This window comes from Galleria mellonella, unplaced genomic scaffold, assembly GCF_026898425.1.
Source record: "Galleria mellonella isolate WM207_F2 unplaced genomic scaffold, CSIRO_AGI_GalMel_v1 utg74, whole genome shotgun sequence".
Lineage (NCBI taxonomy): Eukaryota > Metazoa > Arthropoda > Insecta > Lepidoptera > Pyralidae > Galleria > Galleria mellonella.
Window position 1 is genome coordinate 4,074,879 of NW_026442147.1, and position 22,852 is coordinate 4,097,730.

At 32.0% G+C, this 22,852-nt stretch overlaps 2 protein-coding genes and 1 pseudogene across 2 annotated transcripts; 2 read left to right on the forward strand and 1 right to left on the reverse strand.

Annotated features, from left to right (window-relative positions):
• Positions 1 to 372: 372 nt before the first annotated feature.
• LOC128202076 (uncharacterized) lies at positions 373 to 2,099 on the forward strand. Its single transcript, XM_052901047.1, has one exon. It carries the CDS (start codon positions 1,077 to 1,079, stop codon positions 2,067 to 2,069), a length of 993 nt encoding a protein of 330 aa, XP_052757007.1. The 5' UTR covers positions 373 to 1,076; the 3' UTR covers positions 2,070 to 2,099.
• A 4,932-nt stretch (positions 2,100 to 7,031) lies between these two features.
• On the forward strand, positions 7,032 to 9,032 carry LOC128202075 (uncharacterized; annotated as a pseudogene).
• Positions 9,033 to 16,093: 7,061 nt separating this feature from the next.
• On the reverse strand, positions 16,094 to 17,329 carry LOC128202074 (uncharacterized). Its single transcript, XM_052901046.1, has one exon. The coding sequence runs from the start codon at positions 17,327 to 17,329 to the stop codon at positions 16,409 to 16,411; it is 921 nt and encodes a 306-aa protein (XP_052757006.1). The 3' UTR covers positions 16,094 to 16,408.
• Positions 17,330 to 22,852: the final 5,523 nt, after the last annotated feature.

Sequence of the window (22,852 nt, forward strand, 5' to 3'; positions counted from 1 at the left end):
CTGATATGCAGCTTTCATTAATTACATATGGGTATATATTAAAGTTATTTATATTAGATAATCGTTCATAATGATCATTAAAAGTAAAAAAAAAACACAACAAAAATTATTGAAAATACGTCTACTAAATCTACGAAACCGGCGTGTATACATGATTCAAGTTAAGAAAATGTATGAGTTAAGGAAAAGGTTTTGGCATTCGGTGCTCTCTGGCGTTAATGTAAGTAGAAACAGTATCTTTTTTACGTTACAGCACAGAAAAATAATATAATACTATAATTGGTGTTTATTATAATATAATAATATATACATTACAGTTATCATCAAGACTTAATTTAGGGTAAGATTGGGATTAATGTAGACAACTGTTACATATATTAAGAGTACGTGACCTAAGACCATGTGTCAGCCTACGACCTAATCATTATAATATTTGACATTCCTATTTGTATATTTGTATTTGTCCATTTGATATCGAAATCATTATATTGTTTAATATTCATATTTGTATATTTGTTTATCTCATACAAATTTCCATTAGTAAGTTATTATCTGTATTTGTTGTCACTCTTTCGATGGAAGTATTTGACTATTGTAATTGTAAATAGTAATTAAGATATCTCTACTATATATATGGACGATTTGTAATAATAAAGACAGTTCAATTCAGATACTCTACGAGTCTAGTCATTTCAAAAACACCAACTGTGTTAAAACCCTGCCCCATAACAATTTTGGCGCAGTCGGTAGGATCCGTCGCGTAATAGTGCAAGTCGAACTTAACGTCTGGGACTCGGACAAACATCGCCAACAATCCTAGGACGGTGCCTGAAGGGCTTTGAATAGTTCGCCGAATCTATACTCTGCAATGCGTATCCTGTTGCTGTTACTGGGGTAAGTGGTCAACACATGTTGCTCTGTTTCCTTTCTCTGTTTCCTTTTCATAAATCTTTTTCGCCTAAATCATAAAATAATTTTATTATTCAAACTCAAAATCTATTTTTCTATCTATTTTTAATATTCTATTATACTATATCAATTTTACGAATTCAATTATTCTAATTTCAACATTCATTATGTCACAACAAAATATTGACACAAAACCTAAATTTTGCGAACAAAATGTTCCGCTAAATACTTTATTACAATTAATACCGGATTTCGATACAACACAATCGGGTCAAGTATATAAGTTCATAAGATCGTGCGATTCAGCTTTTAAATTAGCAAGTCTAGAGCAGGAAGAAATTTTATTAATTTATGCTTTAAATAAAATAAGTGGGAATACTTCTTCTGATATCCACGCGAAACTATACTCAAACTGGGACGACTTAAAAACGTTCCTTATACAAAAATTTTCGCAAACAAAAACTCTTTCACATCTAAATCTCGAACTACAATCACTCTTTCAGAAACCAAATGAATCGGTAACGGAATTTTTCCACCGCGTAGATTTATGTAGAAATAAAATTTTAGAAAAATTAACAACTGAAGTGGTAGATGCGACATCAATAGGACGGAAAACTACTACGGAAGAAACAGCTCTGAACGTTTTTATTAATGGATTGAGTTCTGACATAGGTGTAATGTTGAGAACAAAAGGTTTTGATTCATTAACTCATGCTGGAAACTTTGCAATTCAAGAAGAAAAAATTCGAAAAATGAATACGGCTAGGCAAAGTTTGTTTAAAAATAGTCGAATAACAACACCGCTATATAGCAATGTCGTTCGTCAACCACCTCAGATCAATCAACCTCAAATACATAAACCACCAGATAAACATACTATTAATACCAATCCGCGAAAATTTATTATATGTAATTATTGTAAAAAACCCGGACATCATATAACTAATTGTAGAAAGAGAATATTTAATAATAGTCGTAATAACCAATTTCCGCGAAATAATCCGACTCCAGCTCGAGTAAATCATTTAAACTTGCAACCGGCCGATCTGACGGGCACAGTTTCGGAAACGGTTCCCACGTATTGCCCAAATATTTCAATGATCACCGAGGGTCAGGATATTACTCTAGAACCTCAAATAAACGATCTTCAAATTCAGTAAAATTCAATAGTAATCAGTGTCATACTACATTATCTAATACAAACATCACTACACAAGCGCAAACAATTCCAGTCCATCGGGGACAATTAAGCGATGTGTGTACTTGTGATAATAAAACCACGATAGCTACTAAGTCAAACTTAGAGCTCTCTGAATCATTAATCATTAATCTCACAAAGATCACTGAATCTCTTATAAAGGTCACAGAAACCTTACTAAATCAATCAAAGAAACCTATTAACTCTGTAGATTGTATCACTAATTCCACTAATTCTGAAAAAGATCAATGTCTAAAACCTATATTAAAAGAATCTAATTCAAATCCCATGCGCAATCAACAAACTACAAAGACTAAAAAATCAAAAAAATCTCGTAAATCGAAACAAAAATCAAAAATAAAACTAAAATCGAATCAAATAAAGAAAAGAGCTTATCCTAATGAATCTTACAATATCTCTACATTAAATATACCTCCTGAAAATCTTTTGCACTGTAAATTTCATATTGATGGCCAACCAGTTACGTTATTAGTAGACACGGGAGCAGCCATTTCAGTTATAAATAAAAATAAAATCGGTAAAAATACCATCGATACATCAAACGTCGTTTCTATTATTGGTATCTCTAATGAAAATTCGCCTTTTCAAACATGTGGCACATCCCACATTTCATTAGATCAATTTCCAAAATTTAAATTCCATGTCGCAAATTTAAACATACACGCTGATGGTATACTCGGTAATGATTTCATGTCAAAATTCAATGTCAACATTTATATTCAATCAAAAACGATGCGAATACATGACAGGACTTATCAGTTGTTCCTTCTGGGAGATGAACCAAAGTACTTTGATAATGGTAAACAAATTATCAAACGTCGTTCGGAGACAGTTATATCATGTTTAACTAATGATATATCAGACGGAACTGCAATGATAAATAAGCAAAACATTAGTAACGATATCTGTATTCCTAATGCTCTTGTTAATGTCAAAAATAATAGCTTTCTCATTACTTGTGTAAACTCGAGTGATAATGACGTATATATTTCAACGCCTATTATAGATGTAAATTCTGTTAACGAATCGGAACTAATTCAACAGTCTGTTTCCTTACCCAATTCACAAATTAACAACATCTCTATAAAACAAAGAATAGATATCGAGAGCCTTATAAGGTGTGATCATTTAAATAAAGAAGAACGTGAATCTCTCGATAAAATAACTTCAAAATATTCAGACATTTTCTACGTGGAAGGCGATCCACTAACGTTCACGAATCACACTAAACATTCTATTCCTACTACGTCAGATATACCAATTAATACTAAAACTTATAGATTCCCTCAAGTACACCAACAAGAAGTAAGAAATCAGATAGACAAAATGTTACAACAGAATATAATAAAAGATAGTACTTCTCCATGGAGCAGTCCAATCTGGGTAGTTCCAAAAAAATTAGACGCGTCTGGAAAACAAAAATGGCGTGTTGTAATTGATTATAGAAAATTAAATGACGTCACTATTGGAGACAGTTACCCGTTGCCTAACATAACTGACATACTAGATAAGTTAGGACATTCAGTATATTTCACAACTTTAGATTTAGCATCCGGTTTCCATCAAATTGAATTAGACCCCAAGGATATTCCCAAAACTGCCTTCAGCACTCCTTTTGGTCATTACGAATTTTTAAGAATGCCTTTCGGACTCAAAAATGCACCAGCTACATTCCAACGTGCCATGGATAGTGTACTTTACGGATTACAAGGAGAACGATGCTTTGTTTACCTTGATGATATCGTAGTGTTTGCATCCAGCCTTCAAGAACATAAACAGAAATTAACTGAAGTATTCGATCGGTTACGAAAATACGGTCTGAAAATACAACCAGATAAATGCGAATTCTTGAGAAAAGAAGTTGCTTACCTGGGTCATATTATATCGAGTGAAGGTGTAAAGCCAAATCCCGAAAAAGTAAAATCAGTTCGTGAGTTTCCAGTCCCTAAATCATGTAAAGATATTAAATCATTTCTTGGTCTCGCAGGCTACTATCGTAGGTTCATACCTAACTTTAGTAAGCTCACTAAGCCTTTAACAAGCTTATTAAGAAAGGATGTTCCGTTTACATGGAGTTGTGTACAACAGCAGGCTTTTGACTCCTGTAAGGAAATTCTCACAACGACTCCTCTGTTACAATATCCCGATTTTACTAAAGAGTTTATATTAACTACGGATGCTTCAATCCACGCTATCGGAGCGATTCTCTCGCAAGGTGAAATTGGCAAAGATTTACCTATTGCTTACGCATCACGTACGTTAAATAAAGCTGAAAGTAATTACTCTACCATAGAGCGCGAACTTCTCGCAATAGTATGGGCCGTGAAACACTTTCGACCATATTTATTCGGTAGAAAATTTAAAAATATTTACTGATCACAAACCACTCACATGGTTATTTTCCATTAAAGATCCGGGATCACGTCTCGTTCGCTGGAGACTGAAACTAGAAGAATATGAATATGAAATTAATTACAAAGCCGGAAAAAATAATACAAACGCCGATGCTTTATCACGACCACCTATATTAAATATGGGTACAGACAATCCTGACAAACAATTTGAAACATTATTAAGAACAAACTATGAACAATTCTTAGCTCAAGGTTGTAGCGCTAATTCACATAAGCTTAAAACTTCACCTGAAAATCTTTTAGAGTCTAATCATAAAAATATCTTCATCCCTGTGTCGTGTCAAAAATCAGATCTTAATAACTTATACAACGAAGCTTTAGATCTATGTGCTTCCCAAAGCAATCAACCTGAAACAGAAAAACAAGTCTACGACATAGATAAAATAACTTCTGAATATCAGCAAAACATTTTCCTTTGTTATACTAGAACATCATACTATGATCCATGGGACGCGGAGAGTTATTTTAAATCATTGTTATCGTGCTTACATAAGCATAATATTGAAACTTTGTATATACCGAACCTGAAATATGATCAAACTTGTAAGCTTCAGGGCAATCAACAGCTACATATCTCAGCTTATTTGGCAGAAATATATAATTGCAATATAATCATTTGCGAGAATAAAATTACTCATCCTTCGCCTCAGGAAATTCCCAGCATTCTAAAAACATACCATGATGAACCGCTCTCAGGACATCGAGGTATAATTGAAACCACTAGGAAAATTCGAGAACATTACTTCTGGAAAAACATGGCCGAAGACATCAAAAATTACATAAACTCTTGTGAAATATGTCAGCGCAATAAGATTCAAAGAAAAACTTTTAAAGCTCCAATGGTATTAACATCCCAATCTAATGAACCTTTTGAACGTGTTTCTATAGACTTAGTATCATATTCTGACATTAGTGACAATAATAACAAATACATATTGACACTACAAGATGAACTAACTAGGTACGTCCAAGCTTATCCAATTTCTGATAAAGAAGCTCTAACAGTTGCTAAGCAACTCTTTCACTTCTGTCAACATTTCGGTGTACCTAGACGTTTCCATTCTGACCAAGGTACTGAATTCATGAATGGACTAATGAAGCAATTAATAAGACTTCTCGGTACAAGTCAAACTTTTAATACAGCTTACCACCCTCAAACTAATGGTGCATTAGAAAGGTTTCATGCCACACTTCGAGATCACATACGAATGTACCAGGCACGTAAATTGAAAAATTGGGATCAAATTATTCCACTGGCTATTATATGTCATAACACCTCAGTTAATAGCTCTACAGGTTTCACACCCTACGAACTTCTATTTGGTTTTAAACCAAGACCTTTTTATTCATTAAAAACAATACCCGATTATACTGCATTCGATTATATTAAAGATTTAAACGAACGACTTAGAATAGCCCGCGATGTCGCAACACAGAACGTTCAGAAAATGAAAGAAAAAGCCAAGGAACGTTACGACGGGAAAATTAAAAATATTGCTAAATTTAATGTAGGTGACAAGGTGATGATCAAGGTCCCTAACCCAAATAATTTAGATAATAAGTGGGAAGGGCCATTCGATGTGATACGTGTAGGCTTTAATGAAAATTATGTTATTCGTAAATCCGGGAGACATCAGTTAGTTCACGCAAATAGATTAAGACCTTATGAAATAAATAAACTCGTTAATTAAATAAATAATTAGCCGTGTGGAAGCCGGCTTTACCAAAGAATAGCACCAACGTTCAGATTTGACGTGTCGTAGAAGGCGACTAACAAACAATTAGCCGTGTGGTAGCCGGCTTTACCAAAGAATAGCACCAACGTTCAGATTTGACGTGTCGTAGAAGGCGACTAACAAACAAGTAGCCGTGTGGAAGCCGGCTTTACCAAAGAATAGCACCAACGTTCAGATTTGACGTGTCGTAGAAGGCGACTAACAAACAAGTAGCCGTGTAGTAGTCGGCTTTACCAAAGAATAGCACTGACGTTCAGATTTGACGTGTCGTATAAGGCGACTAACAAACAATGAGCCGTATAGACGCCGGCTTGTACAAAGAATAGCTCTAACATGTTAAGTTGTTTCCACATCAAACAACTTATAGTATTAATTTATTATAAGCAATATTCAAAATCAATTAAATCAATAATTCCTCAATAATCAATTAAATCAATAATTATTCTATAAGCAATGAAATCAATAATTCTTCTATAATCAATTAAATCAATAATTCTTCAATAATCAATTAAATCAACAATTCTTCTATAATCAATTAAATCAATAATTCTTCTATAATCAATTTAATAAATAATTCTTCAATAATCAATTAAATCAATAATTCTTCTATAATCAATTTAATCAATAATTCTTCAATAATCAATTAAATCAATAATTCTTCAATAATCAATTAAATCAATAATTCTTCAATAATCAATTAAATCAATAATTCTTCTATAATCAATTAAATCAATAATTCTTCAATAATCAATTAAATCAATAATTCTTCAATAATCAATTAAATCAATAATTCTTCAATAATCAATTAAAGCAATAATTCTTCAATAATCAATTAAATCAATAATTCTTCAATAATCAATTAAATCAATAATTCTTCAATAATCAATCAATTTTAATCATTATACAAAATATCATTTTTGTTATATTCGTTAGCTTACGAATCGTCCTAAAATCGTCTTTATTTCTAATAAAAAATAAAACATAATTAAAACATAAATTTATAAATAATAGTTCTTATGTTTGTTCAATTCGATATTACCTTAATAAATTAGAAAAAAAACTTGTAATAGAATCTTCTTTCTTGATGCTCGAACAAATCTTAATTATTTCTTCAACAACTAAAAACTTCAATGAAAGTATATTTAAGATAACTTATGATGATCGAATAATTAATGAAAATATTCAGTCTCAACGATGACTTACATTCAAGTTAAAAGGTTCTTTATTTTAAATCTTTAGATTAGGCTAGTGTAGACATTTCCGTAATTTCTTTGCAGATAGTAGAATCCGTAATAAATCTAGAAAATGAAATTAATGATTGTTTAGCAAGCATATTGTTCGTAAAATCAAATATTAAACTTATCTTCTCTTTCTGCTTATGTATATTCTGATAGACTTGTATACATATTAGATTTTCCATTAATTCAAGGCGAACCTCTCAATCTCTATCACATATATTCCATTCCAATCCAACATTTTAATTCCTCTCTGCATACAACCATCCTACCTGAGCATATGCATTTGGCTACAAATCCTAGCGGTAATATATACGTATCTACGAGCGACCTCACTTCATGCAAGTCCTACGCTATAAAGAAGAAGATCTGCACCTCTTTTGTCGCATATGAAGCAGCATCACGTCCATTATGTGAGCTCCAGATCCTGTTAAGCATTTCAAAAACTTTACCTGAAATTTGTACAACATCCACATTTGAAGCAAGAATTAACACTTTTCAAAACATTGACAACAACCAATGGCTTTACATACTTACAGAAGACACTAATTGTATACTTCAATGTAAAACGGAAGTTACACATCATAAATTACAAGGAGCAGGCATTTTATCCTTACCGGAAAACTGCAAACTTTATACTGGGTATAGTACGCTAACAGCCTTTCAATCTATTGAAGAAAATGTAACATATCCTGTAATAGTTCCAGACATTAGAACAGACGATTGCTTTGAAGAATACAAGAACTTTGAAGCTCCAAACTTAATTCCTATTAAAATTAATGAAATGCCTTTGGATTCACTGAAACAAATAAAACATCATGTCGATAAATTTAAGGAAAGCTTAGAAAATATGAGATCTCGACCAATCTTACAAAGATATTCGTCAACGTTTACATGGATATACTTCGTGTTATTCATAACAATGCTAGGATACTTCATTTATAAAATTAGCAAACGTTGTCCTAATGGATTACTCCTGCGTAACCGAAGACCAAGCCGTGATAATAGTTGTATACAAATATTTAACAACTGTTTTTCAAACACATCACGACGTCAGAGAATCCAAGTTGCCGTCCCGATGACTACTATAGCAACAAGTACCTGCGTAACGGAAGACGAAGAGGAAAATGAAGAAAATTATCCAAGAACTTCAACACCGAGAGTTCAAAGATCAAGCTCTCAAGCCCAATCTTTATTCTAAGGGGGAGGTGTTACATATATTAAGAGTACGTGACCTAAGACCATGTGTCAGCCTACGACCTAATCATTATAATATTTGACATTCCTATTTGTATATTTGTATTTGTCCATTTGATATCGAAATCATTATATTGTTTAATATTCATATTTGTATATTTGTTTATCTCATACAAATTTCCATTAGTAAGTTATTATCTGTATTTGTTGTCACTCTTTCGATGGAAGTATTTGACTATTGTAATTGTAAATAGTAATTAAGATATCTCTACTATATATATGGACGATTTGTAATAATAAATACAGTTCAATTCAGATACTCTACGAGTCTAGTCATTTCAAAAACACCAACTGTGTTAAAACCCTGCCCCATAACACAACTACATTTTAATTTCTTATTTAAAATATAAAATTACAAAGTTGGAACAAAAAAATATACACGTGACACCTTTAGCTTGTTCATCGTAAGTCAGATGTTAATTTGATTTATGACTCCCATTAACATCAGTCATGGTCGAAATGATATTGCTTTTTGATTCACCATAATTATGTGTGAACAACCTGTATGAATCATGTGCAGGGAAGTTCCTAACGATAGTAGTAGTGGCCTTCGCGCGGCGCGGCGCGGCACCGTCACTACTCGCTACTGAACTACTGAGTCACTGATCTTGAAGTTGAGAGAGGTCAGTGACATTATAAGTTGGTAGTATGTTCTTTGGCTCACTGGAATTGATATAATTATTACGAGGATTATTTTGATTCATTGTTTTATAGTTTTTTTAAATTAATAATAAAAAAAATTAATATTGTAGGCTTGGTTTTGTATTCGTTTAATAATATAGCTTATATTTAGTATATATTTACTTAAATTTTAATTATCATAATCAATCCTACATACATTAACCCATTAAGTATTCAATAAAAGTCGTAATACCTTTCTTTACATATATAATATTTGTCTATGTTCCTTTGAAATTGTTTCATGAGCTATACTTATAATAAATCTGTAGAGAGGTCATTTCTGTACATCAAATATATTTCAAAAATAACTATCAGGGGGTGATTAGTGGTCGATATTGATGCCAAAAATGCAATCAGTAAAATTTTTGTCTGTATGTTAGTTATAGAAACAAAAACTACTCGACGGATTTTAACGGAAATTGGTATAATTATTATTCATAATCCTGGGCAGGTTATAGTATACTTTTCATCACGCTACGATCAATAGGAGCAGAGCAGTGAAGGGAAATGTGTTTGTTACATCAAAACCACTGACCCGTGTGGAAGGACATAGGCTACTTATTTTACGAAAAAGACGAAAACGCGGACAAAGTCGCTGGCAACAACTAGTTAATTAATAAAATTCAAATACTCGAAAAGTCCATGTGGTCCTGGCATAGAACAGGCCACTCCTTCCTTTTCCGTGGGTGTTCTAAGAGGCGACTAAGGGAGAGTAGCAGGCTCTCTCTTAAAACATCTCCAAAGCCTAACTGCGGTTGCCAATCTACCTGCCAAGCGTGGCAACTACTGGCAAAACCATCCAAGGGGTAGGCTTATATTCAGTAGTGGACTGTTAAAGGTCGATCTGATGATGATATGATGACTCGAAAAGTATTACAAAGTTAAAGCATCATTGTGTATCTCAATTACTGTGTTTTTGTTAAACGTAATCTTATAATTTTTGTTGTTGTTGTTAAATTGAAAATAATTCATGTAATAGTAAAGATTATTCATCGAATCATCTTTCGACTGAAAAATTATAAAGACATATTATTCCAAACCCGCACCAAGGATTTAATCTATTCGTTTATTAATAGCTTCGCCCACATACAAAGCGGTTGCCAATCAAAGAGGCAGCAGACATAAGCAATAACCTCATACTGAGCCATTATGTACGAACCAAACCATCACACCTTAGTTCAATACTTTGACACTATTGTGAAATTTCTCACTTTGGGCCTTGGCGACCCGCAGAGTTTGTAGGGTTGGTTGGGCATTGTAAGACGTGCACGTGCGCTCTGAATGGCCTCTCAGACCTTTGACAACGCTATTTATGTTGGATCATCTAATTGAATTATGGGGTTTGTTATGCGGGAGGCAGTTATCCAATAATTAATGTTGTATCTATTACGTTGATCATAAAATGAGAGTTATTTTATGAATACGTATTTCAATAAATATACAAATAAAATAAATAAACAACAAATATCGACTTCAAAAAGAAGGAGGTTCTCCATTCAGTTTTTTTTTTATATTTGTTACCTCTTAATTTCATCAGTTGTAAATCGATTTGGAAATATATTTTTTTTATCTGAAAATATATATGTACTTGCAGATTGGTTTCATAGAAGATATATCAAAATTTGTGCAATATTTTAGTTTTTAAATCAAAATATGACACAATTAAAGTCTGTTTAATATTTTAGAACATAATCTTAATTAAATTTATATTTAGGAGAATAGGATTTTCGTCAATATTCACTAAGAATGAAGGCAAACTAAGAGGTCTTTTTATAGAAATAACTCTATGGGTATGCTAAAAAGCTATACGTTGCCATTTCCAAGCTATACGTGTCCATTCGTATGGATTAAATGAATGGAACGCGTGAATGGTGTTATGGGCGACGCAGTATACTCTTTTATATCCATGGTGCGGTTCATGTCTATAGGCGACGGTTACAACTTTACATCAAGTGGGCCGTCAGCTCCTTCGCTATTCTAAGTTGCATAAAAAAAAAACTAAAATATTCTGTCTTCGGTAACAAACTGAACTGACCTCAGATTATACAACGAATTATGTTATTAGGCGGATAATCTTCTGTTCTGTAATCTAAGGCCTTAATTATTGGTTCCCATTACGCTAAAGAGGCCAATCATTAATCTAAGTCTCAGACAATAGCTATCTCATCTTTCAGAAGAATTGTAACTACGCATGCGCAAAAAACTGTCTAATAGCCCATAACTATGCCAATGTGGTATAATGGACTTGTAAAAAATATTTTCATCTAATGTATGTACCCATAATCGTGCAATAAATGACTTGATTCGATTTGATTTCATAATGGTTTTGTAACTAATAATTCTATAAGTGTATAAAAGAAAAAATCGATTCATTGACACGGAAATGAAACTGCAGATTCCAGAATGGATTCGAATTCAAATCATCTTTGTTCAAATTTACTTATACAATAATAAAAAAAAGCTTTTTATTATTGTATAAGTAAGAGCTGGAAAATCGATTTGTGACGCTATGCAAAACAACGACTTAATTATAAGTTCTCATGCATTAAAATATTACTTCATAACTTTATCTTGTTTATTTTATTTATTAAATATTTAATACTAGCTGTATTCTACGGTTTCACTCATGTCAATAAGTATATAAAGTACACTGTGTTATGTTAGGATATAGTCTACCTGTGTACCAAATTTCATTCAAATCCATTTATTAGTTTTTGCGTGAAAGAGTAACAAACATCCACCCTTTTGCGTTTATTATATAATATTAATAGGATTCATATCATAACTATATTGGTAGCGATTATTATATTGGTTGTGATTTCTAAGGAATCTCGTCCCAAACTTTACTAAGGGTCTTCTTCAAGAGCTGTACACATATTTATTTTGGTTGGAGCTTTAGGGATTGACTTTGTGTTTTCATTGCAAACAAGCTGGGTGTTTGTTATTGGGCATAAAATGGAGGAAGTTTTTGTTAAATTGCTGATGGGTATTGTGTTTATTTTAGTTTACGAGTACGCACGAACGTTTGATAAGTTTGAGTTTAAAATAGTTTGTGAAGTGATTCAGCGTATGAATATTATTTTGATGTATTTTGAATATATTTCATATTAATTTACGTATTATATTAGTATCTATATAATAGTGCACCATCTACACTTTGTCTTTTTTTTAATATCATTTACCCAACGCTTATCTGGAATAGATAGTTTAGCGATAAGGCCGTCTTTTATATAGCTAAAAAAGCTAGTTTAGAAATAAATAAATACATAGATATTTATAATAATTGTATGTACTATATAAGTACTTGAGTGACGACCGCGTACGGGTAAACGCAGTGTAGGACGACCCTCCACTAGATGGAGTGACGACCTGAAATACATTGCAGGGAGTCAGGGAATGCAGGTGGCTCAGGACTTCTTCTTTCCTTTCTTCTTCCGTTCTTTATGGCATTCTATGGGGGAGGCTTACGTCCAGCAGTGGACGGATAATGGCTGAAATTATGATGATATATGTACTTACTAAATTATTTATGAATACAGTATTAAATAACTGTCAGTACATTTCTAATACCGCATCCAATCTGAATGACAAGAACGTACACAATAGAATGACATTTTGTAATGTTCACTTTGTAGTTACGAAGAATTTATATAAAAATTTCATTCACATTTCAGATGAATTTTACAACACTTGAACTATGGTTAAAGTATCTATAACAATGGTTCTCTTCAGAAACGCCCAGTTAACGTAACTTGCGCATGTCTAATCGGCAAACATAAAATGAACTGCACGCTCCATTCACAAGAATACGGTAAAAATCTTTTAAATCGTACCTATACTTAACAATGAGTGTATTATAAAGTAGCAGATAATAAGGAAGCAGGAATTATACGGTTGGGAAAAGAACCAGTGTTGATTCATAGTTCATTGGTTTGTAAAGTAACCGCTCGTGCATAAGGGTATCTATTTAAAATCTCTAGTGATTGAATATTGTTAATTAGTAGCCATGCCACAGAAGAAATAATAAACACAGAAGTACAAGGCATACTATAGATAAAATAATAGTAAGTAGGTATTCTCATTATTTTTGTTGATATGATGAAATATGAGTAAAATTATTGTTAAAATATGTATTTACTTCACAAAACTTGTACTATGAGTAAAAAAAAAATATTTTTTTAATGTAATTAATTTTTAATTTATCTTGCCAGATGGTGCTTACTCTAGGTTGAGGTATGTTGAACCGAATGTATTTAATTAATGTAATTAAGTTAATAAATAAAAAAAAAACTATTGAGTTTCTCATCAGCTTTGTGAACAACTCCTGTAATTACATTTACATTGTCTAATCTCACAATAAAACAACCTTAAAAAAGTGTTCAAATTGTAACTCTTTAATACCTACTTAATACTTTAATTACCTGCTTCATTCATACGTTTTATTGAATAAATAAAAACTAGATTGCCGAGTTTTGACACTTTTATGAATAATGTCTCTAAATTTCTATTCGCAATACCGCGTAACTATTAATAATAATTAATTAATAGTTGATTGCATAATTGGTTACATACAAATTCGTTCATAAACACAGCTTCTGAACAGTGGATAATATTATAATTTAAAATTTTAATTTAATGACTAACAGACGTCGAAGATGCTCCATTCAGACGGAAGACGCTTATTGTGACAATTTGTTTAATGTGTAAATAATTTTACTAGGAAGGTATATATATTTGTAATCATTGTGTAGGTCCCGGCATATCCATGCCATCCATTTCTTTCCTGTGGGTGTTGTAAGAGGCGACTAAAGAAGTGTCACAGTTTCCCTCTTAAAACATTACCTAAAGCCAAACTGCGGTTGTCAACCTGCCTACCCAGCGTGGCAAAACCCCTCTAATGGAGGAAGCTATGTTCAACAGTGGACATTTAACGGCTGATACAAAATGTCAAGTATATCCCAAATTTCATAATAATTGCCTGATCGTTTACAATGCTAAGACGCTACAGTAACAAACAAACTTAGATTAATGCTCTATGAGAAACCTAAACATACAAAGAAAAAATCACTTTTAACCGTTCTTTGCATGATTTTTTTTATTGGTCAAATAAATCAAGGTGATATAATTCATGTTCAAAATTAAAAGAAAAATGGTTAAAAAAATAAATTTTATAGCTATATTTTTTTGCAGTGGACATTATAAAGGTATCCAGACATGATTAACTTAAAGTGAACTTGTTCTTTTATATAATTTTTAGGCATTCAATGTTATGATGGAAATTTCCACCATTATGCAAAGAAGGGTTAAATTTGTAATAACATTAATAATCAATATTATTAAGTTAAAGTTAGTATTATATTATAGTATGCTAGAAGTTATTGTACTAAGCATGAAAAAGGTGGGTTAATAAAAATGCATTTGAAATACTTTAATAGAATTCACATATAATACATGTATTTATAATTTTTACTTATTTTTATTTCATAGACGTATTAATTGCAACCAAAATAATCTTGATTTTATCATCACTGTGATCACATCACAGATCACATAAGATCAAGTGCAAACTCACCTAGTAATATCTTTTATTATCACCTTGTAATAAAAAAAAATTAAAAATTAAGTGTGACGTCATTTGTAACATAAATTTATATAAAAATTATATTATAATATCCAAACTATATAAAAAATAAAATTATCGTTACTATAATGAGCCCGTATAACTCAGCATGAGTCCGAAATTCAATCAATAGGAATTTATTGCCCAGATTCGCAAAGCATCCTTCTTTCGTAGTTTGATTGTGAGGCGGGCATTGTGTTCTTTTTATTTTGTTCCTTAGCCTTTATTTTTTTTCTTTTCACCATAATAAGACGGCGCGAGCCTATGCCGTCGGCTATTATACTTTAGAAGAAAATGACAGTGGAATCACCGCCCACTTTTTAAATTTGTTTTGTTGAGTTTCGAAAAGTTTTTAAAGATTAAAGAATAAGGTGTACGGTTACAGTTTTTATTGTAAGTTTCATATCTGAATACATTACCTACAATATAACATTTTCGTAAATATGTGATCGATTTTTGATTTGAAAAAATTAATATTGCATATGATTTTTTTTTCAAGCCAAGAAAATATATTTTGGTTCCGTAAAAATACTGGTGATTCTATTATGGAAAAAGTAACTTAGAAGTGTATTCTATTGATTGTAAATAAATTGGAGTTATGTATAACTAACTAAAGTTATCAATGTTTATCAATATCACATACTCGTAATAAACATACATTTATAATCTATGAGTAAATAAATAACTTTCTTTTGTAAGTCGATTAAAAATTAAGTATTATTCATATAATATGTGTTTGTTTATGGCCAGTATCACAACAAAAATATATCTTGGGAGTCATCAATATTAATATATTAAAAAAAATTTTTAGATCTTATAGTACACTATTTGCTAGGTAGGTATTTCGAATACACATTAGACAGCAATAAGATAATTTAATAGTGTATTATCTAAAATAGCGACAAATTTAATAAATAAATTCTAAATGTACCTTCTAATACTGGTAACGATATTTTTCTTATGGTGTTATGGGGCAGGGTTTTAACACAGTTGGTGTTTTTGAAATGACTAGACTCGTAGAGTATCTGAATTGAACTGTCTTTATTATTACAAATCGTCCATATATATAGTAGAGATATCTTAATTACTATTTACAATTACAATAGTCAAATACTTCCATCGAAAGAGTGACAACAAATACAGATAATAACTTACTAATGGAAATTTGTATGAGATAAACAAATATACAAATATGAATATTAAACAATATAATGATTTCGATATCAAATGGACAAATACAAATATACAAATAGGAATGTCAAATATTATAATGATTAGGTCGTAGGCTGACACATGGTCTTAGGTCACGTACTCTTAATATATGTAACACCTCCCCCTTAGAATAAAGATTGGGCTTGAGAGCTTGATCTTTGAACTCTCGGTGTTGAAGTTCTTGGATAATTTTCTTCATTTTCCTCTTCGTCTTCCGTTACGCAGGTACTTGTTGCTATAGTAGTCATCGGGACGGCAACTTGGATTCTCTGACGTCGTGATGTGTTTGAAAAACAGTTGTTAAATATTTGTATACAACTATTATCACGGCTTGGTCTTCGGTTACGCAGGAGTAATCCATTAGGACAACGTTTGCTAATTTTATAAATGAAGTATCCTAGCATTGTTATGAATAACACGAAGTATATCCATGTAAACGTTGACGAATATCTTTGTAGGATTGGTCGAGATCTCATATTTTCTAAGCTTTCCTTAAATTTATCGACATGATGTTTTATTTGTTTCAGTGAATCCAAAGGCATTTCATTAATTTTAATAGGAATTAAGTTTGGAGCTTCAAAGTTCTTGTATTCTTCAAAGCAATCGTCTGTTCTAATGTCTGGAACTATTACAGGATATGTTACATTTTCTTCAATAGATTGAAAGGCTGTTAGCGTACTATACCCAGTATAAAGTTTGCAGTTTTCCGGTAAGGATAAAATGCCTGCTCCTTGTAATTTATGATGTGTAACTTCCGTTTTACATTGAAGTATACAATTAGTGTCTTCTGTAAGTATGTAAAGCCATTGGTTGTTGTCAATGTTTTGAAAAGTGTTAATTCTTGCTTCAAATGTGGATGTGGTACAAATTTCAGGTAAAGTCTTTGAAATGCTTAACAGGATCTGGAGCTCACATAATGGACGTGATGCTGCTTCATATGCGACAAAAGAGGTGCAGATCTTCTTCTTTATAGCGTAGGACTTGCATGAAGTGAGGTCGCTCGTAGATACGTATATATTACCGCTAGGATTTGTAGCCAAATGCATGTGCTCAGGTAGGATGGTTGTATGCAGAGAGGAATTAAAATGTTGGATTGGAATGGAATATATGTGATAGAGATTGAGAGGTTCGCCTTGAATTAATGGAAAATCTAATATGTATACAAGCCTATCAGAATATACATAAGCAGAAAGAGAAGATAAGTTTAATATTTGATTTTACGAACAATATGCTTGCTAAACAATCATTAATTTCATTTTCTAGATTTATTACGGATTCTACTATCTGCAAAGAAATTACGGAAATGTCTACACTAGCCTAATCTAAAGATTTAAAATAAAGAACCTTTTAACTTGAATGTAAGTCATCGTTGAGACTGAATATTTTCATTAATTATTCGATCATCATAAGTTATCTTAAATATACTTTCATTGAAGTTTTTAGTTGTTGAAGAAATAATTAAGATTTGTTCGAGCATCAAGAAAGAAGATTCTATTACAAGTTTTTTTCTAATTTATTAAGGTAATATCGAATTGAACAAACATAAGAACTATTATTTATAAATTTATGTTTTAATTATGTTTTATTTTTTATTAGAAATAAAGACGATTTTAGGACGATTCGTAAGCTAACGAATATAACAAAAATGATATTTTGTATAATGATTAAAATTGATTGATTATTGAAGAATTATTGATTTAATTGATTATTGAAGAATTATTGATTTAATTGATTATTGAAGAATTATTGCTTTAATTGATTATTGAAGAATTATTGATTTAATTGATTATTGAAGAATTATTGATTTAAATTGATTATAGAAGAATTATTGATTTAATTGATTATTGAAGAATTATTTATTAAATTGATTATAGAAGAATTATTGATTTAATTGATTATTGAAGAATTATTTATTAAATTGATTATAGAAGAATTATTGATTTAATTGATTATAGAAGAATTGTTGATTTAATTGATTATTGAAGAATTATTGATTTAATTGATTATAGAAGAATTATTGATTTCATTGCTTATAGAATAATTATTGATTTAATTGATTATTGAGGAATTATTGATTTAATTGATTTTGAATATTGCTTATAATAAATTAATACTATAAGTTGTTTGATGTGGAAACAACTTAACATGTTAGAGCTATTCTTTGTACAAGCCGGCGTCTATACGGCTCATTGTTTGTTAGTCGCCTTATACGACACGTCAAATCTGAACGTCAGTGCTATTCTTTGGTAAAGCCGACTACTACACGGCTGATTGTTTGTTAGTCGCCTTATACGACACGTCAAATCTGAACGTCAGTGTTATTCTTTGGTAAAGCCGACTACTACACGGCTACTTGTTTGTTAGTCGCCTTATACGACACGTCAAATCTGAACGTCAGTGCTATTCTTTGGTAAAGCCGACTACTACACGGCTAATTGTTTGTTAGTCGCCTTATACGACACGTCAAATCTGAACGTCAGTGTTATTCTTTGGTAAAGCCGACTACTACACGGCTACTTGTTTGTTAGTCGCCTTCTACGACACGTCAAATCTGAACGTTGGTGCTATTCTTTGGTAAAGCCGGCTTCCACACGGCTAATTATTTATTTAATTAACGAGTTTATTTATTTCATAAGGTCTTAATCTATTTGCGTGAACTAACTGATGTCTCCCGGATTTACGAATAACATAATTTTCATTAAAGCCTACACGTATCACATCGAATGGCCCTTCCCACTTATTATCTAAATTATTTGGGTTAGGGACCTTGATCATCACCTTGTCACCTACATTAAATTTAGCAATATTTTTAATTTTCCCGTCGTAACGTTCCTTGGCTTTTTCTTTCATTTTCTGAACGTTCTGTGTTGCGACATCGCGGGCTATTCTAAGTCGTTCGTTTAAATCTTTAATATAATCGAATGCAGTATAATCGGGTATTGTTTTTAATGAATAAAAAGGTCTTGGTTTAAAACCAAATAGAAGTTCGTAGGGTGTGAAACCTGTAGAGCTATTAACTGAGGTGTTATGACATATAATAGCCAGTGGAATAATTTGATCCCAATTTTTCAATTTACGTGCCTGGTACATTCGTATGTGATCTCGAAGTGTGGCATGAAACCTTTCTAATGCACCATTAGTTTGAGGGTGGTAAGCTGTATTAAAAGTTTGACTTGTACCGAGAAGTCTTATTAATCGCTTCATTAGTCCATTCATGAATTCAGTACCTTGGTCAGAATGGAAACGTCTAGGTACACCGAAATGTTGACAGAAGTGAAAGAGTTGCTTAGCAACTGTTAGAGCTTCTTTATCAGAAATTGGATAAGCTTGGACGTACCTAGTTAGTTCATCTTGTAGTGTCAATATGTATTTGTTATTATTGTCACTAATGTCAGAATATGATACTAAGTCTATAGAAACACGTTCAAAAGGTTCATTAGATTGGGATGTTAATACCATTGGAGCTTTAAAAGTTTTTCTTTGAATCTTATTGCGCTGACATATTTCACAAGAGTTTATGTAATTTTTGATGTCTTCGGCCATGTTTTTCCAGAAGTAATGTTCTCGAATTTTCCTAGTGGTTTCAATTATACCTCGATGTCCTGAGAGCGGTTCATCATGGTATGTTTTTAGAATGCTGGGAATTTCCTGAGGCGAAGGATGAGTAATTTTATTCTCGCAAATGATTATATTGCAATTATATATTTCTGCCAAATAAGCTGAGATATGTAGCTGTTGATTGCCCTGAAGCTTGCAAGTTTGATCATATTTCAGGTTCGGTATATACAAAGTTTCAATATTATGCTTATGTAAGCACGATAACAATGATTTAAAATAACTCTCCGCGTCCCATGGATCATAGTATGATGTTCTAGTATAACAAAGGAAAATGTTTTGCTGATATTCAGAAGTTATTTTATCTATGTCGTAGACTTGCTTTTCTGTTTCAGGTTGATTGCTTTGGGAAGCACATAGATCTAAAGCTTCGTTGTATAAGTTATTAAGATCTGATTTTTGACACGACACAGGGATGAAGATATTTTTATGATTAGACTCTAAAAGATTTTCAGGTGAAGTTTTAAGCTTATGTGAATTAGCGCTACAACCTTGAGATAAGAATTGTTCATAGTTTGTTTTTAATAATGTTTCAAATTGTTTTTCAGGGTTGTCTGTACCCATATTTAATATAGGTGGTCGTGATAAAGCATCGGCGTTTGTATTATTTTTTCCGGCTTTGTAATTTATTTCATATTCATATTCTTCTAGTTTCAGTCTCCAGCGAACGAGACGTGATCCCGGATCTTTAATGGAAAATAACCATGTGAGTGGTTTGTGATCAGTAAATATTTTAAATTTTCTACCGAATAAATATGGTCGAAAGTGTTTCACGGCCCATACTATTGCGAGAAGTTTGCGCTCTATGGTAGAGTAATTACTTTCAGCTTTATTTAACGTACGTGATGCGTAAGCAATAGGTAAATCTTTGCCAATTTCACCTTGCGAGAGAATCGCTCCGATAGCGTGGATTGAAGCATCCGTAGTTAATATAAACTCTTTAGTAAAATCGGGATATTGTAACAGAGGAGTTGTGAGAATTTCCTTACAGGAGTCAAAAGCCTGCTGTTGTACACAACTCCATGTAAACGGAACATCCTTTCTTAATAAGCTTGTTAAAGGCTTAGTGAGCTTACTAAAGTTAGGTATGAACCTACGATAGTAGCCTGCGAGACCAAGAAATGATTTAATATCTTTACATGATTTAGGGACTGGAAACTCACGAACTGATTTTACTTTTTCGGGATTTGGCTTTACACCTTCACTCGATATAATATGACCCAGGTAAGCAACTTCTTTTCTCAAGAATTCGCATTTATCTGGTTGTATTTTCAGACCGTATTTTCGTAACCGATCGAATACTTCAGTTAATTTCTGTTTATGTTCTTGAAGGCTGGATGCAAACACTACGATATCATCAAGGTAAACAAAGCATCGTTCTCCTTGTAATCCGTAAAGTACACTATCCATGGCACGTTGGAATGTAGCTGGTGCATTTTTGAGTCCGAAAGGCATTCTTAAAAATTCGTAATGACCAAAAGGAGTGCTGAAGGCAGTTTTGGGAATATCCTTGGGGTCTAATTCAATTTGATGGAAACCGGATGCTAAATCTAAAGTTGTGAAATATACTGAATGTCCTAACTTATCTAGTATGTCAGTTATGTTAGGCAACGGGTAACTGTCTCCAATAGTGACGTCATTTAATTTTCTATAATCAATTACAACACGCCATTTTTGTTTTCCAGACGCGTCTAATTTTTTTGGAACTACCCAGATTGGACTGCTCCATGGAGAAGTACTATCTTTTATAATATTCTGTTGTAACATTTTGTCTATCTGATTTCTTACTTCTTGTTGGTGTACTTGAGGGAATCTATAAGTTTTAGTATTAATTGGTATATCTGACGTAGTAGGAATAGAATGTTTAGTGTGATTCGTGAACGTTAGTGGATCGCCTTCCACGTAGAAAATGTCCGAATATTCTGAAGTTATTTTATCGAGAGATTCGCTTTCTTCTTTATTTAAATGATCACACCTTATAAGGCTCCCGATATCTATTCTTTGTTTTATAGAGATGTTGTTAATTTGTGAATTGGGTAAGGAAACAGACTGTTGAATTAGTTCCGATTCGTTAACAGAATTTACATCTATAATAGGCGTTGAAATATATACGTCATTATCACTCGAGTTTACACAAGTAATGAGAAAGCTATTATTTTTGACATTAACAAGAGCATTAGGAATACAGATATCGTTACTAATGTTTTGCTTATTTATCATTGCAGTTCCGTCTGATATATCATTAGTTAAACATGATATAACTGTCTCCGAACGACGTTTGATAATTTGTTTACCATTATCAAAGTACTTTGGTTCATCTCCCAGAAGGAACAACTGATAAGTCCTGTCATGTATTCGCATCGTTTTTGATTGAATATAAATGTTGACATTGAATTTTGACATGAAATCATTACCGAGTATACCATCAGCGTGTATGTTTAAATTTGCGACATGGAATTTAAATTTTGGAAATTGATCTAATGAAATGTGGGATGTGCCACATGTTTGAAAAGGCGAATTTTCATTAGAGATACCAATAATAGAAACGACGTTTGATGTATCGATGGTATTTTTACCGATTTTATTTTTATTTATAACTGAAATGGCTGCTCCCGTGTCTACTAATAACGTAACTGGTTGGCCATCAATATGAAATTTACAGTGCAAAAGATTTTCAGGAGGTATATTTAATGTAGAGATATTGTAAGATTCATTAGGATAAGCTCTTTTCTTTATTTGATTCGATTTTAGTTTTATTTTTGATTTTTGTTTCGATTTACGAGATTTTTTGATTTTTTAGTCTTTGTAGTTTGTTGATTGCGCATGGGATTTGAATTAGATTCTTTTAATATAGGTTTTAGACATTGATCTTTTTCAGAATTAGTGGAATTAGTGATACAATCTACAGAGTTAATAGGTTTCTTTGATTGATTTAGTAAGGTTTCTGTGACCTT

What these genes read in the sequence shown, in the direction of transcription:
- LOC128202074 (XM_052901046.1), bottom strand. Translation starts at nt 17,329, where the DNA reads ATGCATTTGGCTACAAATCCTAGCGGTAATATATACGTATCTACGAGC.
- LOC128202076 (XM_052901047.1), top strand. Translation starts at nt 1,077, where the DNA reads ATGTCACAACAAAATATTGACACAAAACCTAAATTTTGCGAACAAAAT.